Here is a 17,500-nt window from a genome sequence, read left to right on the forward strand (position 1 = left end):
AGGCAACACGTGACATAAGTCTCTATATTAGCTTTCTATCAAAATTACCTTAAAAGTCCTATATAAGTGTTATAATGAAGGCAACACATGACGTAAGTGTCTATATTAGCCTAAAATCTAAATGACCCCTCCATCCATCCATTTTCTACCGCTTTTTCCCTTTTGGGGTCGCGCGCTGGCGCCTATCTCAGCTACAATCGGGCGGAAGGCGGGGTACACCCTGGACAAATGACCTTGAAGTCTTATATAAGTTTTATAATGGAGGCAACACATGATGTGTCTATATTAGCCTACTATCAAAATGACCTTAAAAGTATTACATAAGTGTTATAATGAAGGCAACACATGACGTGTCTATATTAGCCTACTATCAAAATGACCTTAAAAGTATTACATAAGTGTTATAATGAAGACAACACATGATGTTTCTATATTAGCCTACTATCAAAATGACCTTAAAAGTATTACATAAGTGTTATAATGAAGGCAACACATGACGTAAGTGTCTGTAGTAGATGTATTAGCCTACTATCAAAATGATTATGTGTCGTAGGAACAGAAATGCCGGAAATGTTGAAATGTAATATTTATTTTACGCATTTTTACAAGGTTGGAAAACATTAGTAAAACCTCTCGGAGGGTAAGATAACTCCTGGAAATGACTGTCTTAGAATGACCAAAGGTATAGATGTGTGTGTTCAAGTTAAAGGGAACTGCAGGCTGTCTTCTTCCAATGGATTTATTAGAATCTTTGCAAGCTGGGTCACGTTGGCAGTAGTCTGAAACAAAATGGTAACTTTTGCTGTGGTCTGGAACAACATGGCACACAAACAACTATGAGAAATGCAGCCAATGTTACATACAGACGATGTGTCATGAGACTTGCAAATATAAATTAAAAACACAAAGGACATAAGTAAAGGAAATTAAATGAGCTCAAATATAGCTACATACGAGGCATAATGATGCAATATGTACATACAGCTTAGCCTAAATAGCATATTAGCATGGATTAGCTTGCAGTAATGCACTCCACACAAGTCGATAACATCAACAAAGCTCACCTTTGTGCTTTCACGCACAGCATATAACGTTTGGTGGACAAAATGAGACAAAGGAGTGTCTTTCTGTGGCAGTGGCAGAGAAAGTTGTAAATGTAAACCAACTGTTGTGGCACATTCCACACCACGACGGTGAGTTCGAGGACTGCCGAAATTAGTAGGACAAAATGGCGTTCGCAAAATACCCTCAACAGTGAAGCATGTTTAATGTAAACAGTGGGATTTCTAACATTTAGGAAGGTTTGTGTCATGTTTGTCCTCCTACACCGGGGGTCGGTCTTTAGCGCCGCCCTAGTGGCTCTCTGGAGCTTATTCAAAAATATATGAAAAATGGAAAAAGATGAGGGTGGAAAAAACATATTTTTTTGTTTTAATATAGTTTATGTAGGAGAACAAACATGACACTGTCACGCCAAATTTCTTCCCCCCTACAAAAACCTTCCCCCCCATTTACTTCCGGGGTCATGATTAATACAGACGTTTTGTTAACGCTATATTATAAAAATATAACGGTATATTATAAAAATACAGACGTTATGTTAACGCTATATAATAAAACATTTTTAAAAACAATTTACAAACACAAGCTATTGGATGACGCATTTACTTCCGGGGTCACGTTTCCTCTTAAAATTCATTTTTGAAAATGCTCCAGGGAGCCACTAGGGCAGCGCTAAAACAGCGGCGGGTTGCCGACCCTTGTCCTAGGTAGAAGGATGGCGTAGGTGTGTTAAGGATCAAGGATGACGATCGTTGAACAAAGTCTAATCTATTGATCAAGCGAGATTAACATCAGGTTTTCATTAGTTTGCGGATCTGTGGAGGATCTAGCCAGATACAGTATGTTTCCCCCAGAGCCAGAGAACCGGTTCTTATAGACAGATATGAACTCATCTCCGTTTGTTAGGTCCACAGTATTGAAGTTGACTTCACCATAAGCACGTGAAGGCACGTTCTTGTATGCACTTGAGAAACCACGGGCTTTTGGCGTTACCTAAACATGTACCCGGACTCGGGGGAGGGAACTGACCAGATTCCTTGCATACCAAAACAGATTTAAGAGTCCTTTCTTGCAGGATGTATCCTATCACACACATGCTTTATTAACTGTCCACCAGAACCTGCCGTTTGCTTGCTCCCTGAAAAGTGTAGCCTTGCAAAACCCGGAAAACATGTTATTTCATTGTCTAATGGATACTACATGGTTCAGAAGTTGAAATTTGAAAAAAAAAAAATACCTATTATCAATCAATCAAAGTTTACTTATATACCCCTAAATCACAAATGTCTCAAAGGGCTGCACAAGCCACAACGACATCTTCGGATGAGATCCACATCGGGGCAAGGAAAAACTCAACCCGATGGAACAATGAGAAACCTTGGAGGGGACCGCAGATGTAGGGAACCCCCCGGGCGACCTGTGCAATGGATGTCAACTGGATCTAGAATAATAGTGTGAGAGTCCAGTCCATAGTGGATCTAACATAATATTGTGAGAGTCCAGTCCATAGTGGATCTAACATAATATTGTGAGAGTCCAGTCCAAAGTGGATCTAACATAATATTGTGAGAGTCCAGTCCATAGTGGATCTAACATAATATTGTAAGAGTCCAGTCCATTGTGGATCTAACATAATATTGTGAGACCCCAGTCCATTGTGGATCTAACATTATATTGTCAGAGTCCAGTCCATAGTGGATCTAACATAAACGTGTGAGAGTCAAGTCCATAGTAGATCTAACATGATAGTGTGAGAGTCCAGTCCATAGTAGATCTAACATAATATTGTGAGAGTCCAGTCCATGGTGGATCTAACATAATAAGCAGAAGGCTAATCCCCACAGAACACCACTTTCCTCCATCCCGAAGACGGATTTAGATGGAAAATGCGAGACTACTGGTCTGGGTAAGGAGTCAGTTAAATTAGAACAAGTTTTTTCTGCTTTGAGTGTTTCATAGTTGGACATGTGTTTTACTGAGGTGGCTAACTATGATGCGTGCAGTTTATCAAAGCAACAAACAAACAATCGGAAAATCCCCGTTACTGAGATGGCTAACCATGATGTGTGCAGTTTATCAAAGCAACAAACAAACAATCGGAAAATCCCCGTTACTGAGGTGGCTAACCATGATGCGTGCAGTTTATCAAAGCAACAATCAAACAATCGGAAAATTCCTGTCGTATCAATTCCTAGATATGGTCGTAACTATACTAAATGCACTGGGCATAATGAACACAACATTATTAATATTGCTACTACGGATAATTTGATCAAAAATTCCCTAAAACAGCCCACTACCTATAATATAGGTTTTTTAAACATAAGATCATTGTCTCCTAAAACGTTGTTAGTTAATGATATTATCAGAGACAACAATCTTAACGTCATCGGTCTCAGCGAAACCTGGCTTAAACCAAACGACTTTTTTGCGCTAAATGAGGCATGTCCTCCTAACTTTACACATGCGCATATTGCCCGTCCGCTCAAAAGGGGTGGGGGGGTCGCACTAATATACAACGAAAACTTTAACCTTAGTCCTAACATAAATAATAAATATAAATCGTTTGAGGTGCTTACTATGAGGTCTGTCACACCGCTGCCTCTACACCTGGCTGTTATCTACCGCCCCCCAGGGCACTATTCGGACTTTATTAATGAATTCACAGAGTTCGTTGCTGATCTAGTGACACACGCCGATAATATAATCATAATGGGGGACTTTAATATCCATATGAATACCCCATCGGACCCACCGTGCGTAGCGCTCCAGACTGTAATTGATAGCTGTGGTCTCACACAAATAATAAATGAACCCACGCATCGCAACGGTAATACGATAGACCTAGTGCTTGTCAGGGGCATCACCGTTTCCAAAGTTACGATACTCCCGTATACTAAAGTATTGTCCGATCATTACCTTATAAAATTCGAGGTTCAGACGCATGTTCGTCAAACTAATAATAATAATACCTGCTATAGCAGCCGCAACATTAATACAGCCACAACGACAACTCTTGCTGACCTACTGCCCTCGGTAATGGCACCATTCCCAAAGTATGTGGGCTCTATTGATAACCTCACTAACAACTTTAACGACGCCCTGCGCGAAACCATTGATAACATAGCACCGCTAAAGTTAAAAAAGGCTCCAAAAAAGCGCACCCCGTGGTTTACAGAAGAAACTAGAGCTCAGAAATTATGTAGAAAGCTGGAACGCAAATGGCGCACGACTAAACTTGAGGTGCACCATCAAGCATGGAGTGATGGTTTAATAACTTATAAACGCATGCTTACCTTAGCTAAAGCTAAATATTACTCAAATCTCATCCACCGTAATAAAAACGATCCTAAATTTTTGTTTAGTACGGTAGCATCGCTAACCCAACAAGGGACTCCTTCCAGTAGCTCCACCCACTCAGCTGATGACTTTATGCAATTCTTTAGTAAGAAAATTGAAGTCATTAGAAAGGAGATTAAAGACAATGCGTCCCAGCTACAACGGGGTTCTATTAACACTGACACGATTGTATATACGGCGGATACTGCCCTCCAAAATAGTTTCTCTCGTTTTGAGGAAATAACATTAGAGGAATTGTTACAACGTGTAAATGGAATAAAACAGACAACATGTTTACTTGACCCTCTTCCTGGGAAACTGATCAAGGAGCTCTTTGAATTATTAGGTCCATCAGTGCTAAATATTATAAACGTATCACTCTCCTCGGGCAGTGTTCCCCTAGCATTCAAAAAAGCGGTTATTCATCCTCTTCTTAAAAGACCTAACCTCGATCCTGACCTCATGGTAAATTACCGACCGGTGTCTCACCTTCCCTTTATTTCAAAAATCCTTGAAAAAATTGTTGCGGAGCAGTTAAATGAACACTTAGCGTCTAACAATCTATGTGAAACCTTTCAATCCGGTTTCAGGGCAAATCACTCCACGGAGACAGCCCTCGCAAAAATGACTAATGATCTATTGCTAACGATGGATTCTGATGCGTCATCTATGTTGCTGCTCCTCGATCTTAGCGCTGCTTTCGATACCGTCGATCATAATATTTTATTAGAACGTATCAAAACACGAATTGGTATGTCAGACTTAGCCCTGTCTTGGTTTAACTCTTGTCTTACTGATAGGATGCAGTGTGTCTCCCATAACAATGTGACCTCGGACTACGTTAAGGTAACGTGTGGAGTTCCCCAGGGTTCGGTCCTTGGCCCTGCACTCTTCAGCATCTACATGCTGCCGCTAGGTGACATCATACGCAAATACGGTATCAGCTTTCACTGTTATGCTGATGACACCCAACTCTACATGCCCCTAAAGCTGACCAACACGCCGGATTGTAGTCAGCTGGAGGCGTGTCTTAATGAAATTAAACAATGGATGTCCGCTAACTTTTTGCAACTCAACGCCAAAAAAACGGAAATGCTGATTATCGGTCCTGCTATACACCGAACTCTATTTAATAATACAACTCTAACATTTGACAACCAAACAATTAAACAAGGCGACACGGTAAAGAATCTGGGTATTATCTTCGACCCAACTCTCTCCTTTGAGGCACACATTAAAAGCGTTACTAAAACGGCCTTCTTTCATCTCCGTAACATCGCTAAAATTCGCTCCATTCTGTCCACTAAAGACGCTGAGATCATTATCCATGCGTTTGTTACGTCTCGCCTCGACTACTGTAACGTATTATTTTCGGGTCTCCCCATGTCTAGCATTAAAAGATTACAGTTGGTACAAAATGCGGCTGCTAGACTTTTGACAAGAACAAGAAAGTTTGATCACATTACGTCTGTACTGGCTCACCTGCACTGGCTTCCTGTGCACTTAAGATGTGACTTTAAGGTTTTACTACTTACGTATAAAATACTACACGGTCTAGCTCCATCTTATCTTGCCGATTGTATTGTACCGTATGTCCCGGCAAGAAATCTGCGTTCAAAGGACTCCGGCTTATTAGTGATTCCCAAAGCCCAAAAAAAGTCTGCGGGCTATAGAGCGTTTTCCGTTCGGGCTCCAGTACTCTGGAATGCCCTCCCGGTAACAGTTCGCGATGCCACGTCAGTAGAAGCATTTAAGTCTCACCTTAAAACTCATTTGTATACTCTAGCCTTTAAATAGACTCCCTTTTTAGACCAGTTGATCTGCCGTTTCTTTTCTTTTTCTTCTATGTCCCACTCTCCCGTGTGGAGGGGGTCCGGTCCGATCCGGTGGCCATGTACTGCTCGCCTGTGTATCGGCTGGGGACATCTCTGCGCTGCTGGTCCGCCTACGCTTCGGATGGTTTCCTGCTGGCTCCGCTGTGAACGGGACTCTCGCTGCTGTGTCTTGGATCCTCTTTGGACTGGACTCTCGCGACTGTGTTGTATCCATTGTGGATTGAACTTTCACAGTATCATGTTAGACCCGCTCGACATCCATTGCTTTCCTCCTCTCTAAGGTTCTCATAGTCATCATTGTCACCGACGTCCCACTGGGTCATCATTGTCACCGATGTCCCACTGGGTGTGAGTTTTCCTTGCCCTTATGTGGGCCTACCGAGGATGTCGTGGTGGTTTGTGCAGCCCTTTGAGACACTAGTGATTTAGGGCTATATAAGTAAACATTGATTGATTGATTGAATAGTGTGAGAGTCCAGTCCATAGTGGATCTAACATAATATTGTGAGAGTCCAGTCCATAGTGGAGCTAACATAATATTGTCAGAGTCAAGTCCATAGTGGATCTAACATAATAGTGTGAGAGTCCAGTCCATAGTGGATCTAACATAATAGTGTGAGAGTCCAGTCCATAGTGGATCTAACATAATAGTGTGGGAGTCCAGTCCATAGTGGATCTAACATAATATTGTCAGAGTCAAGTCCATAGTGGATCTGACATAATATTGAGATAGTCCAGTCCATAGTGGATCTAACATAATATTGTGAGAGTCCAGTCCATAGTGGATCTAACATAATATTGTCAGAGTCCAGTCCATAGTAGATCTAACATAATAGTGTGAGAGTCCAGTCCATAGTAGATCTAACATAATAGTGTGAGAGTCCAGTCCATAGTAGATCTAACACAATATTGTGAGAGTCCAGTCCATAGTGGATCTAACATAACATTGTCAGAGTCCAGTCCATAGTAGATCTAACATAATAGTGTGAGAGTCCAGTCCATAGTGGATCTAACATAACATTGTCAGAGTCCAGTCCATAGTAGATCTAACATAATAGTGTGAGAGTCCAGTCCATAGTGGATCTAACACAATATTGTCAGAGTCCAGTCCATAGTGGATCTAACATAATAGTGTAAGAGTGCAGTCCATAGTGGATTTAACATAAGTGTGAGAGTCCAGTTCATAGTGGATCCAACATAATATTGTGAGAGTCCAGTCCATAGTAGATCCAACATAATATTGTCAGAGTCTAGTCCATAGTGGATCTAACATAATAGTGTGAGAGTCCAGTCCATAGTGGATCTAACATAATATTGTCAGAGTCTAGTCCATAGTGGTTCTAACATAATAGTGTGAGAGTCCAGTCCATAGTGGATCTAACTTAATAGTGTGAGAGTCCAGTCCATAGTGGATCTAACTTAATAGTGTGAGAGTCCAGTCCATAGTGGATCTAACTTAATAGTGTGAGAGTCCAGTCCATAGTCGATCTAACATAATAGTGTGAGAGTCCAGTCCATAGTGGATCTAACATAATATTGTGAGTGTCCAATCCATAGTGGATCTAACATAATAGAGTGAGAGTCCAGTCCATAGTGGATCTAACATAATAGTGTAAGAGTCCAGTCCGTAGTGGATCTAACATAATAGTGTGAGAGTCCAGTCCATAGTGGATCCAACATAATATTGTGAGAGTCTAGTCCATAGTGGATCTAACATAATAGTGTGAGAGTCCAGTCCATAGTGGATCTAACTTAATAGTGTGAGAGTCAAGTCCATAGTGGATCTAACATAATAGTGTGAGAGTCCAGTCCATAGTGGATCTAACATAATAGTGTGAGAGTCCAGTCCATAGTGGATCTAACATAAAATTGTGAGAGTCTAGTCCATAGTGGATCTAACATAATGTTGTCAGAGTCAAGTCCATAGTGGATCTGACATAATATTGAGAGAGTCCAGTCCATAGTGGATCCAACATAATATTGTGAGAGTCCAATCCATAGTGGATCCAACATAATATTGTCAGTCAAGTCCATAGTGGATCTAACATAATAGTGTGAGAGTCCAGTCCATTGTGGATCTAACATAAAATTGTGAGAGTCCAGTCCATAGTGGATCTAACATAAGAGTGTGAGAGTCAAGTCCATAGTAGATCTAACATGATAGTGTGAGAGTCCAGTCCATAGTAGATCTAACATAATATTGTGAGAGTCCAGTCCATAGTGGATCTAACATAATATTGTGAGAGTCCAGTCCATAGTGGATCTAACATAATATTGTGAGAGTCCAGTCCATAGTGGATCTAACATAATAGTGTGAGAGTCCAGTCCATAGTGGATCTAACATAATAGTGTGAGAGTCCAGTCCATAGTGGATCTAACATAATAGTGTGAGAGTCCAGTCCATAGTGGATCTAACATAATAGTGTGAGAATCCAGTCCATAGTGGATCTAACATAATAGTGTGAGAATCCAGTCCACAGTGGATCTAACATAATAGTGTGAGAGTCCAGTCCACAGTAGATCTAACATAATATTGTGAGAGTCCAGTCCATAGTGGATCTAACATCATATTGTCAGAGTCCAGTCCATAGTGGATCTAACATAATAGTGTAAGAGTCCAGTCCATAGTGGATCTAACATAATAGTGTAAGAGTCCAGTCCATAGTGGATTTAACATAATAGTGTGAGAGTCCAGTCCATAGTGGATCCAACATAATATTGTGAGAGTCCAGTCCATAGTGGATCCAACATAATATTGTGAGAGTCCAGTCCATAGTGGATCCAACATCATATTGTCAGAGTCTAGTCCATAGTGGATCTAACATAATAGTGTGAGAGTCCAGTCCATAGTGGATCTAACATAATATTGTCAGAGTCTAGTCCATATTGGTTCTAACATAATAGTGTGAGAGTCCAGTCCATAGTGGATCTAACTTAATAGTGTGAGAGTCCAGTCCATAGTGGATCTAACTTAATAGTGTGAGAGTCCAGTCCATAGTGGATCTAACATAATAGTGTGAGAGTCCAGTCCATAGTGGATCTAACATAATATTGTGAGTGTCCAATCCATAGTGGATCTAACATAATAGAGTGAGAGTCCAGTCTATAGTGGATCTAACATAATATTGTCAGATTCAAGTCCATAGTGGATCTGACATAATAGTGTCAGAGTCCAGTCCATAGCGGATCTAACATAATATTGTCAGAGTCCAGTCCATAGTGGATCTAACATAATAGTGTGAGAGTCCAGTCCATAGTGGATCTAACATAATATTGTGAGAGTCCAGTCCATAGTGGATTTAACATAATAGTGTGAGAGTCCAGTCCATAGTGGATCTAACATAATAGTGTGAGTGTCCAGTCCATAGTGGATCTAACATAATATTGTGAGAGTCCAGTCCACAGTAGATCTAACATAATAGTGTGAGAGTCCAGTCCTTAGTAGATCTAACATAATATTGTGAGAGTCCAGTCCATAGTGGATCTAACATAATAGTGTAAGAGTCCAGTCCATAGTGGATTTAACATAATAGTGTGAGAGTCCAGTCCATAGTGGATCTAACATAATAGTGTAAGAGTCCAGTCCATAGTGGATCCAACATTATATTGTCAGTCTAGTCCATAGTGGATCTAACATAATAGTGTGAGAGTCCAGTCCATAGTGGATCCAACATAATATTGTGAGAGTCCAGTCCATAGTGGATCCAACATTATATTGTCAGTCTAGTCCATAGTGGTTCTAACATAATAGTGTGAGTGTCCAGTCCATAGTGGATCTAACATAATATTGTGAGAGTCCAGTCCACAGTAGATCTAACATAATAGTGTAAGAGTCCAGTCCATAGTGGATTTAACATAATAGTGTGAGAGTCCAGTCCATAGTGGATCTAACATAATAGTGTAAGAGTCCAGTCCATAGTGGATCCAACATTATATTGTCAGTCTAGTCCATAGTGGATCTAACATAATAGTGTGAGAGTCCAGTCCATAGTGGATCTAACTTAATAGTGTGAGAGTCCAGTCCATAGTGGATCTAACTTAATAGTGTGAGAGTCCAGTCCATAGTGGATCTAACATGATATTGTCAGAGTCAAGTCCATAGTGGATCTAACTTAATAGTGTGAGTCCAGTCCATAGTGGATCTAACTTAATAGTGTGAGAGTCCAGTCCATAGTGGATCTAACATAATAGTGTGAGAGTCCAGTCCATAGTGGATCTAACATAATATTGTCAGAGTCCAGTCCATAGTGGATCTAACATAATATTGTGAGAGTCCAGTCCATAGTGGATCTAACATAATATTGTGAGAGTCCAGTCCATAGTGGATCTAACATAATAGTGTGAGAGTCCAGTCCATAGTGGATCTAACATAATAGTGTGAGAGTCCAGTCCATAGTGGATCTAACATAATATTGTGAGAGTCCAGTCCACAGTAGATCGAACATAATATTGTGAGAGTCCAGTCCTTAGTAGATCTACCATAATATTGTGAGAGTCCAGTCCATAGTGAATCTAACATAATAGTGTGAGAGTCCAGTCCATAGTGGATCTAACATAATATTGTCAGAGTCCAGTCCATAGTGGATCTAACATAATATTGTCAGAGTCTAGTCCATAGTGGTTCTAACATAATAGTGTGAGAGTCCAGTCCATAGTGGATCTAACTTAATAGTGTGAGAGTCCAGTCCATAGTGGATCTAACTTAATAGTGTGAGAGTCCAGTCCATAGTGGATCTAACATAATAGTGTGAGAGTCCAGTCCATAGTGGATCTAACATAATATTGTCAGAGTCCAGTCCATAGTGGATCTAACATAATATTGTGAGAGTCCAGTCCATAGTGGATCTAACATAATATTGTGAGAGTCCAGTCCATAGTGGATCTAATATAATAGTGTGAGAGTCCAGTCCATAGTGGATCTAACATAATAGTGTGAGAGTCCAGTCCATAGTGGATCTAACATAATTTTGTGAGAGTCCAGTCCTTAGTAGATCTAACATAATATTGTGAGAGTCCAGTCCTTAGTGGATCCAACATAATATTGTCAGAGTCCAGTCCATAGTGGATCTAACATAATAGTGTAAGAGTCCAGTCCATAGTGGATTTAACATAATAGTGTGAGAGTCCAGTCCATAGTGGATCTAACATAATAGTGTGAGAGTCCAGTCCATAGTGGATCTAACATAATAGTGTGAGAGTCCAGTCCATAGTGGATCTAACATAATAGTGTGAGAGTCCAGTCCATAGTGGATCTAACATAATAGTGTGAGTCCAGTCCACAGTGGATCTAATATAATATTGTCAGAGTCCAGTTCATAGTGGATCTAACATAATATTGTGAGCGTCCCGTCCAATTTTACATTATGAAAAAACAAGGTGATGTATCAAAACACAAAAAGTTGCACAATAATCAAACTGATGAAAACTTCACACTGTCCAAGACGTTATTGGACGTTAAAGTTATATCTAAAATATTTTTTTTATCGGGAACTGCTTGTCTATTTTCAGACGTGGCAGAATTTTCGAGCCCTGACGTCTCTCCTGACCCGTTTTGAACCCGGCCTGGACGTGGAGCAGGCGGAAACCGACTTTGGCTGGAACAACTTGGAGCCGTACCTGTACTTCATCTTCTCCGTCTTCTTCATCATTTTCTCCTTCCCCGTCGCCGACAAGCGCTGGATCCCCTGTTCGGAGCTCTCCACGGTGGCCATCTTCTTCACGGCGGTCAGCTACCAGAGCCTCAGCCCAATGGCTACCACGTACGCACGGCGAGCAATGGTGATAGAGGTGAGAGCGAGAGAATGTGCGCGATATCATTCAAATGACACATCTTTTTTAATGCACTCTAATTTGTGAATAAAAGTGCACTAACAATGGAGCGAATGGAAGCCATGACGTCATTGCGTCTATTGAAATGTGGACTCATCCGACCACAGAACACTTTTCCACTTTGCATCAGTCCATCTTAAATGATCTCGGGCCCAGAGAAGCCGGCGGCGTTTCTGGATTTTGTTGATAAATGGCTTTCGCTTTGCGTAGTAGAACTTTAACTTGCACTTACAGATGTAGCGACAAACTGCATTTAGTGACAGTGGTTTTCCGAAGTGTTCCTGAGCCCATGTGGTGATATCCTTTAGAGATCGATGTCTGTTTTTGATAAAGTGCCGTCTGAGGGATCGAAGGTCACGGTCATTCAATGTTGGTTTCCGGCCATGCCGCTTACGTGAAGTGATTTCTCCAGATTCTCTGAACCTTTTGATGATATTATGGACCGTAGATGTTGAAATCCCTAAATTCCTGCAATTACACTTTGACAAACATTACTCTTAAACTGTTTGACTATTTGCTCACGCAGTTGTGGACAAAGGGGTGTACAACGCCCCATCCTTTCTTGTGAAAGACTGAGCATTTTTTGGGACACTGTTTTTATACCCAATCATGGCACCCGCCTGTTCCCAATTAGCCTGCACACCTATGGGATGTTCCAAATAAGTGTTTGTTGAGCAGTCATCAACTTTATCAGTATTTATTGCCGCCTTTCCCAACTTTTTGTCACATGTGGCTGGTATCAAATTCTAAAGTTAATGATTATTTGCAAAAAAAAAAAGTGCTTATCAGTTTGAACATCAAATATTTTGTCTTTGTAGCATATTCAACTGAATATGGGTTGAAAATGATTTGCAAATCATTGTATTCCGTTTATATTTACATCTAACACAATTTCCCAACTCATATGGAAACGGGGTTTGTGTGTGTATATATATATATATATATATATATATATATATATATATATATATATATATAAAATGTTTATACCAAAATGGATACATGGATGATACAGCAGAGGATTGGGAGAATGTCATGTGGTCAGATGAAACCAAAATAGAACTTTTTGGTATAAACTCAACTTGTCGTGTTTGGAGGAAGAAGAATACTGATTTGCATCCCAAGAACACCAAACCTACTGTGAAGCATGGGTGTGGAAACATCATGCTTTAGGGCTGTTTTTCTGCTAAGGGGACAAGACGATTGAGCCGTGTTAAGGAAAGAATGAATGGGGCCATGTATTGTGAGATTTTGAACCAAAACCTCCTTCCATCAGTGAGAGCTTTGACTGGTTGACCAAATACTTATTTTCCACCATAATTTACAAATAAATTCCATAAAATTCCTACAATGTGAATTCCTGGATTTTTTTTTTTCACATTCTGTCTCTCACAGTTGAAGTGTACCTATGATGAAAATTACAGACCTCTGTCATCATTTTAAGTCGGAGAACTAAATACTTTTTTGCCCCACTGTATGTATATATATATATATATATATAAATATATATATATATACACACTTGTATATATAGCATATAAATATACATGTGTACATATTTTATTAACATAATGGATATATAATTGATATAATTGGATATTATGAGTATGTGAAATTTTGAACCTTGTTTACTTCCGTGACGACCTTCTTAAAGTTTTGTTCTCAGTCAGAAATATCAAGCATCCAAAATGTGCCAAACGAAGATAAGTGTGGAGAGTGATTTGCTTTTTTTCCCATCATGCTTTGTAATGGATGTAAAATAGTCAAATTTAGCCTTTTTTTTAAGGTGATGGACGTTTTTTTATAATATCCACAAAGTTCAGTGACCATTTCTGCCATTTTGCACCATGACTAGGGAAGGTTGTTTATATTGGTTAATGCTGCGTAATAAACGGTCAATGACCAGAATCAACTTATGTTGCCCACCTGATGGTGACGTAATAATAGCATCACAACTGAATGCAAAGATCTTTGAAGACGCAGGCGGGCCGTAGTTTGGAGTTTGGACACCCCTGGCTTGGTCAAAGAATGAGAAAACAATGATGTTTTTGTTTGTTTTTTCCGATGCAGGTTGCATCGTCGCTTTGTAGCCTGACGCAGTTCCTGCCGCAGAACATGACAAGGCTCGGCTTCCTGGGACGCACCTTTGCCACGCTGCCTCTCGGGGAGTCTGTGGTGTTCCAGCTCAGTATTCCCTGTCTGCTGTATGTTTGTCTTTTCTACCTGTTCTTCAGGTGAGACCCAATCCCCCCTCCAAATGTTTCTCCCTGATTACAGTTTCACTATTGATGACTTTCTCCCCACGATTAGCATGGCCAGAAAGCGCGGCTTCCGAGGGACGTACTGCATCCTGGTGCCCTACTTGGTGTGCTTCATGTGGTGTGAGTTCTCCATGGTGCTTCTCCAAAATTCCACCGCTGTCGGTATAATCCGCACCTGCGTCGCCTACTTCCTCTTCCTGTTTGCGCTGCCCGTCCTGGCGTTGGGCCTCGCCGTCATGCTCCTCATCCAGCTCTTCAAGTGGTTTTTGGAGCTGGAGCTCACCAAGATGATCGTAACCTTGGTCGTATGCGCCATACCCGTCATCCTGCGGCTGTGGACGCGTTTCAGCACGTCTATTCTGGATGTTTTCCGCTCACTGACCCACCGGGGCCCTGTCAAACTCATCCTACTTTGCATCTCTATGGTCATCCTCCTCTTCTCCATCTACGTGTATCACGCAGAAGGTCAAAAAGTCTACAACTCCACCCTGACTTGGAACCAGTACAGCCAAGCCTGTGGACCGCCCGCCTGGCAGTCCAAAGGTATGGCCAAGACACAGATCTTCTGTAGCCACCTGCAGGGCCACAGGGTCACCTGGACCGGACGTTTTAAGCACGTCAGCGTTGCTGAGACTGAGAACGGGGCGCAATCCTTCATCAACATGTTGCCGGTCTTTCTTGGGGACTGGCTGCGATGCCTCTACGGCGAGACGTACCCTTTGTGCGAGCCGAAGAATGTGACGGTCGCGAACCTCACAGCTTCCGGCGCCACAGTCTCGCTGCTACAGATGCAAGAAGAGGAGGAGTTATGTCAGATCAAAGCCTTGGCCAAACACACCTGCCACGTCAAGCGTTTTGACAGCTACCGATTCCAAGTCACCGTAGGGATGACCAGGGATGAAAGCGTGGAGGCGGACGACCCGGGTAGGGACATCGTGCTCATGGCCAGCAATGAGTTCCGACAGGTTCTCTTCAACCTGGAACCTGGTAACATGGTGGAGTTCTGTACCAAGCTGGAGGGCCGATTAGGAGCGAGGGCCCCGGCCTTCGAGTTGAAGGCGGTCAACTGCCTGGACTGTGTTTCCCCGATGTTGACTGGGGGAAGGCAGGTGAAGATCGAGAGAGACTGGAGACGTACCACCATGCGAGCCCTGAAGTTTGCGTTCGACTTTTTTTTCTCTCCCTTTTTGTCTGCAAAGATCACGGGCTGAGAACACACACCCAGCAGCTCAGACTGAGGCAGAACTGCTCGGTCGTTAAGTTATGTTTACTTTTTGGATTGTTGCTCTTCTTCATGCAGGAGTTGACACAACAGTTTTTGTTTACATACGTCTTAAGTGGAGGACACCCGCTATGGTGCCATACTGCTGGGCCATGGTGGGCTCACAGGTCAACTGGAACCTATGCCAGTGGATTCTGGGCCAGAGGTGGACAGTTCCCATGCCAGTTACGTAAAATCTGCTCGATATCGTACTAGTCACTGTAGTACAAAACACATCCTGCATGGCAGCGTTGTGTCATTAGAGTCAACATTGAAACAATTTCTAAGGTTCTTAGGCACCGATGTCCTAAACATTTCAGTACACACTACAAGGGGCACCGCAGTTCTTTCTCCATGCCAAGAATCTTATTGATTTCAGAGAACACTTGACCCCAACTGGCTGGGGAACATCCTCTCAAAGGTCTAATCCCTAGTTTTTATTTTTAGGAATCATTGACTTTGATTGATTGATTGATACTTTTATTAGTAGATTGCACAGTACAGTACATATTCCGTACAATTGACCACTAAATGGTAACACCCGAATAAGTTTTTCAACTTGTTTAAGTCGGGGTCCACGTTAATCAATTCATGGTACAAATATATACTATCAACATAATACAGTCATCACACAAGTTAATCATCATAGTATGTACATTGAATTATTTACATTATTTACAATCCGGGGGGTGGGATGAGGAGCTTTGGTTGATATCAGAACTTCGGTCATCAACAATTGCATCGACAGAGAAATGTGGACATTGAAACAGTGTAGGTCTTACAGTAGGATATGTACAGCCAGCAGAGAACATAGTGAGTTCAGATAGCATAAGAACAAGTATATACATTAGAAGTACATTTGAGTTGTTTTATAATCCGGGGAGATGGGATGTGAATGGAGGAGGGTATTAGTAAAGGGTTGAAGTTGCCTGGAGGTGTTGTTTTAGAGCGGTTTTGAAGGAATATAGAGATGCACTTACTTTTATACCTGTTGGGAGTGCATTCCACATTGATGTGGCATAGAAAGAGAATGAGTTAAGACCTTTGTTAGATCGAAATCTGGGTTTAACGTGGTTTGTGGAGCTCCCCCTGGTGTTGTGGTTATGGCGGTCATTTACGTTAAGGAAGTAGTTTGACATGTAGGTGTAGCGGATTTTATAGACTAGGCTCAGTGCAAGTTGTTTTACTCTGTCCTCCACCCTGAGCCAGCCCACTTTGGAGAAGTGGGTTGGATTGAGGTGTGATCTGGGGTGGAGGTCTAAAAGTAACCGGATTAGCTTATTCTGGAATGTTTGGAGTCTAGATTTGAGGGTTTTGGAGGTGCTGGGGTACCAGGAGGTGCAAGCGTAATCGAAGAAGGGTTGAATGAGAGTTCCCGCTAGAATCCTCAAGGTGTTTTTGTTGACCAGAGAGGAGATTCTGACAATCATCATTGTTCATGTTTGGTAAGTCCATAGTAGACTTTCATGCAGTGTTTGTCGGTCACTCTACGGGAGATTAATGTTTTGAAGGAGCACTTTTAATGAATCGTACCTTGTCATATGTGGACACATTTTCAGTATTTATTTATCTTATCTTTGAATTTGATTTTTTATTTTTTTTGCTGTGTGATGCTAATCATTTCTGGTTACCGACCGTTTAAGTTATTAATGGTATGCCTTATGAAAACAACTAGAGCCTACTATTTGTCAATTGAATGTATGTCACAAAAACGGTTAAGATATTTTGTCGCTCTAGAGCAGTGGTCACCTACCTTTTCGAGCCCAACAAACCAGCAACAAACCAAAGCAAGATCCATCCCTCCTATATATGTATATTAATATTTGAAGGACGCAGGTCTTGATAGGCATCGAAAGCTCTGTGTCACAAAGGATAGGCTTCATTTCCTTGAAGACCTCCTCGGCTAAGCAGAT

The 17,500-nt window shown here is 41.4% G+C and overlaps 1 protein-coding gene across 2 annotated transcripts in view; it reads left to right on the plus strand.

The window, feature by feature from the left end:
• The window catches only part of wfs1a (Wolfram syndrome 1a (wolframin)), a 38,794-nt gene that overhangs the window by 19,259 nt on the left and 2,035 nt on the right, over nucleotides 1-17,500 (plus strand). For both annotated transcript variants that reach the window (XM_061906411.1, XM_061906420.1), the window contains exons 10-12: nucleotides 11,745-12,023; nucleotides 14,136-14,299; nucleotides 14,376-17,500. The exon at nucleotides 14,376-17,500 is cut by the window's right edge and continues 2,035 nt beyond it. In XM_061906411.1, the coding sequence (XP_061762395.1) occupies nucleotides 11,745-12,023; nucleotides 14,136-14,299; nucleotides 14,376-15,537 (1,605 nt within the window). In that variant the 3' untranslated portion in view covers nucleotides 15,538-17,500. The remainder of the gene's footprint in view (nucleotides 1-11,744; nucleotides 12,024-14,135; nucleotides 14,300-14,375) is intronic.

This window comes from Nerophis ophidion, linkage group LG01, assembly GCF_033978795.1.
Source record: "Nerophis ophidion isolate RoL-2023_Sa linkage group LG01, RoL_Noph_v1.0, whole genome shotgun sequence".
Taxonomy (NCBI): domain Eukaryota; kingdom Metazoa; phylum Chordata; class Actinopteri; order Syngnathiformes; family Syngnathidae; genus Nerophis; species Nerophis ophidion.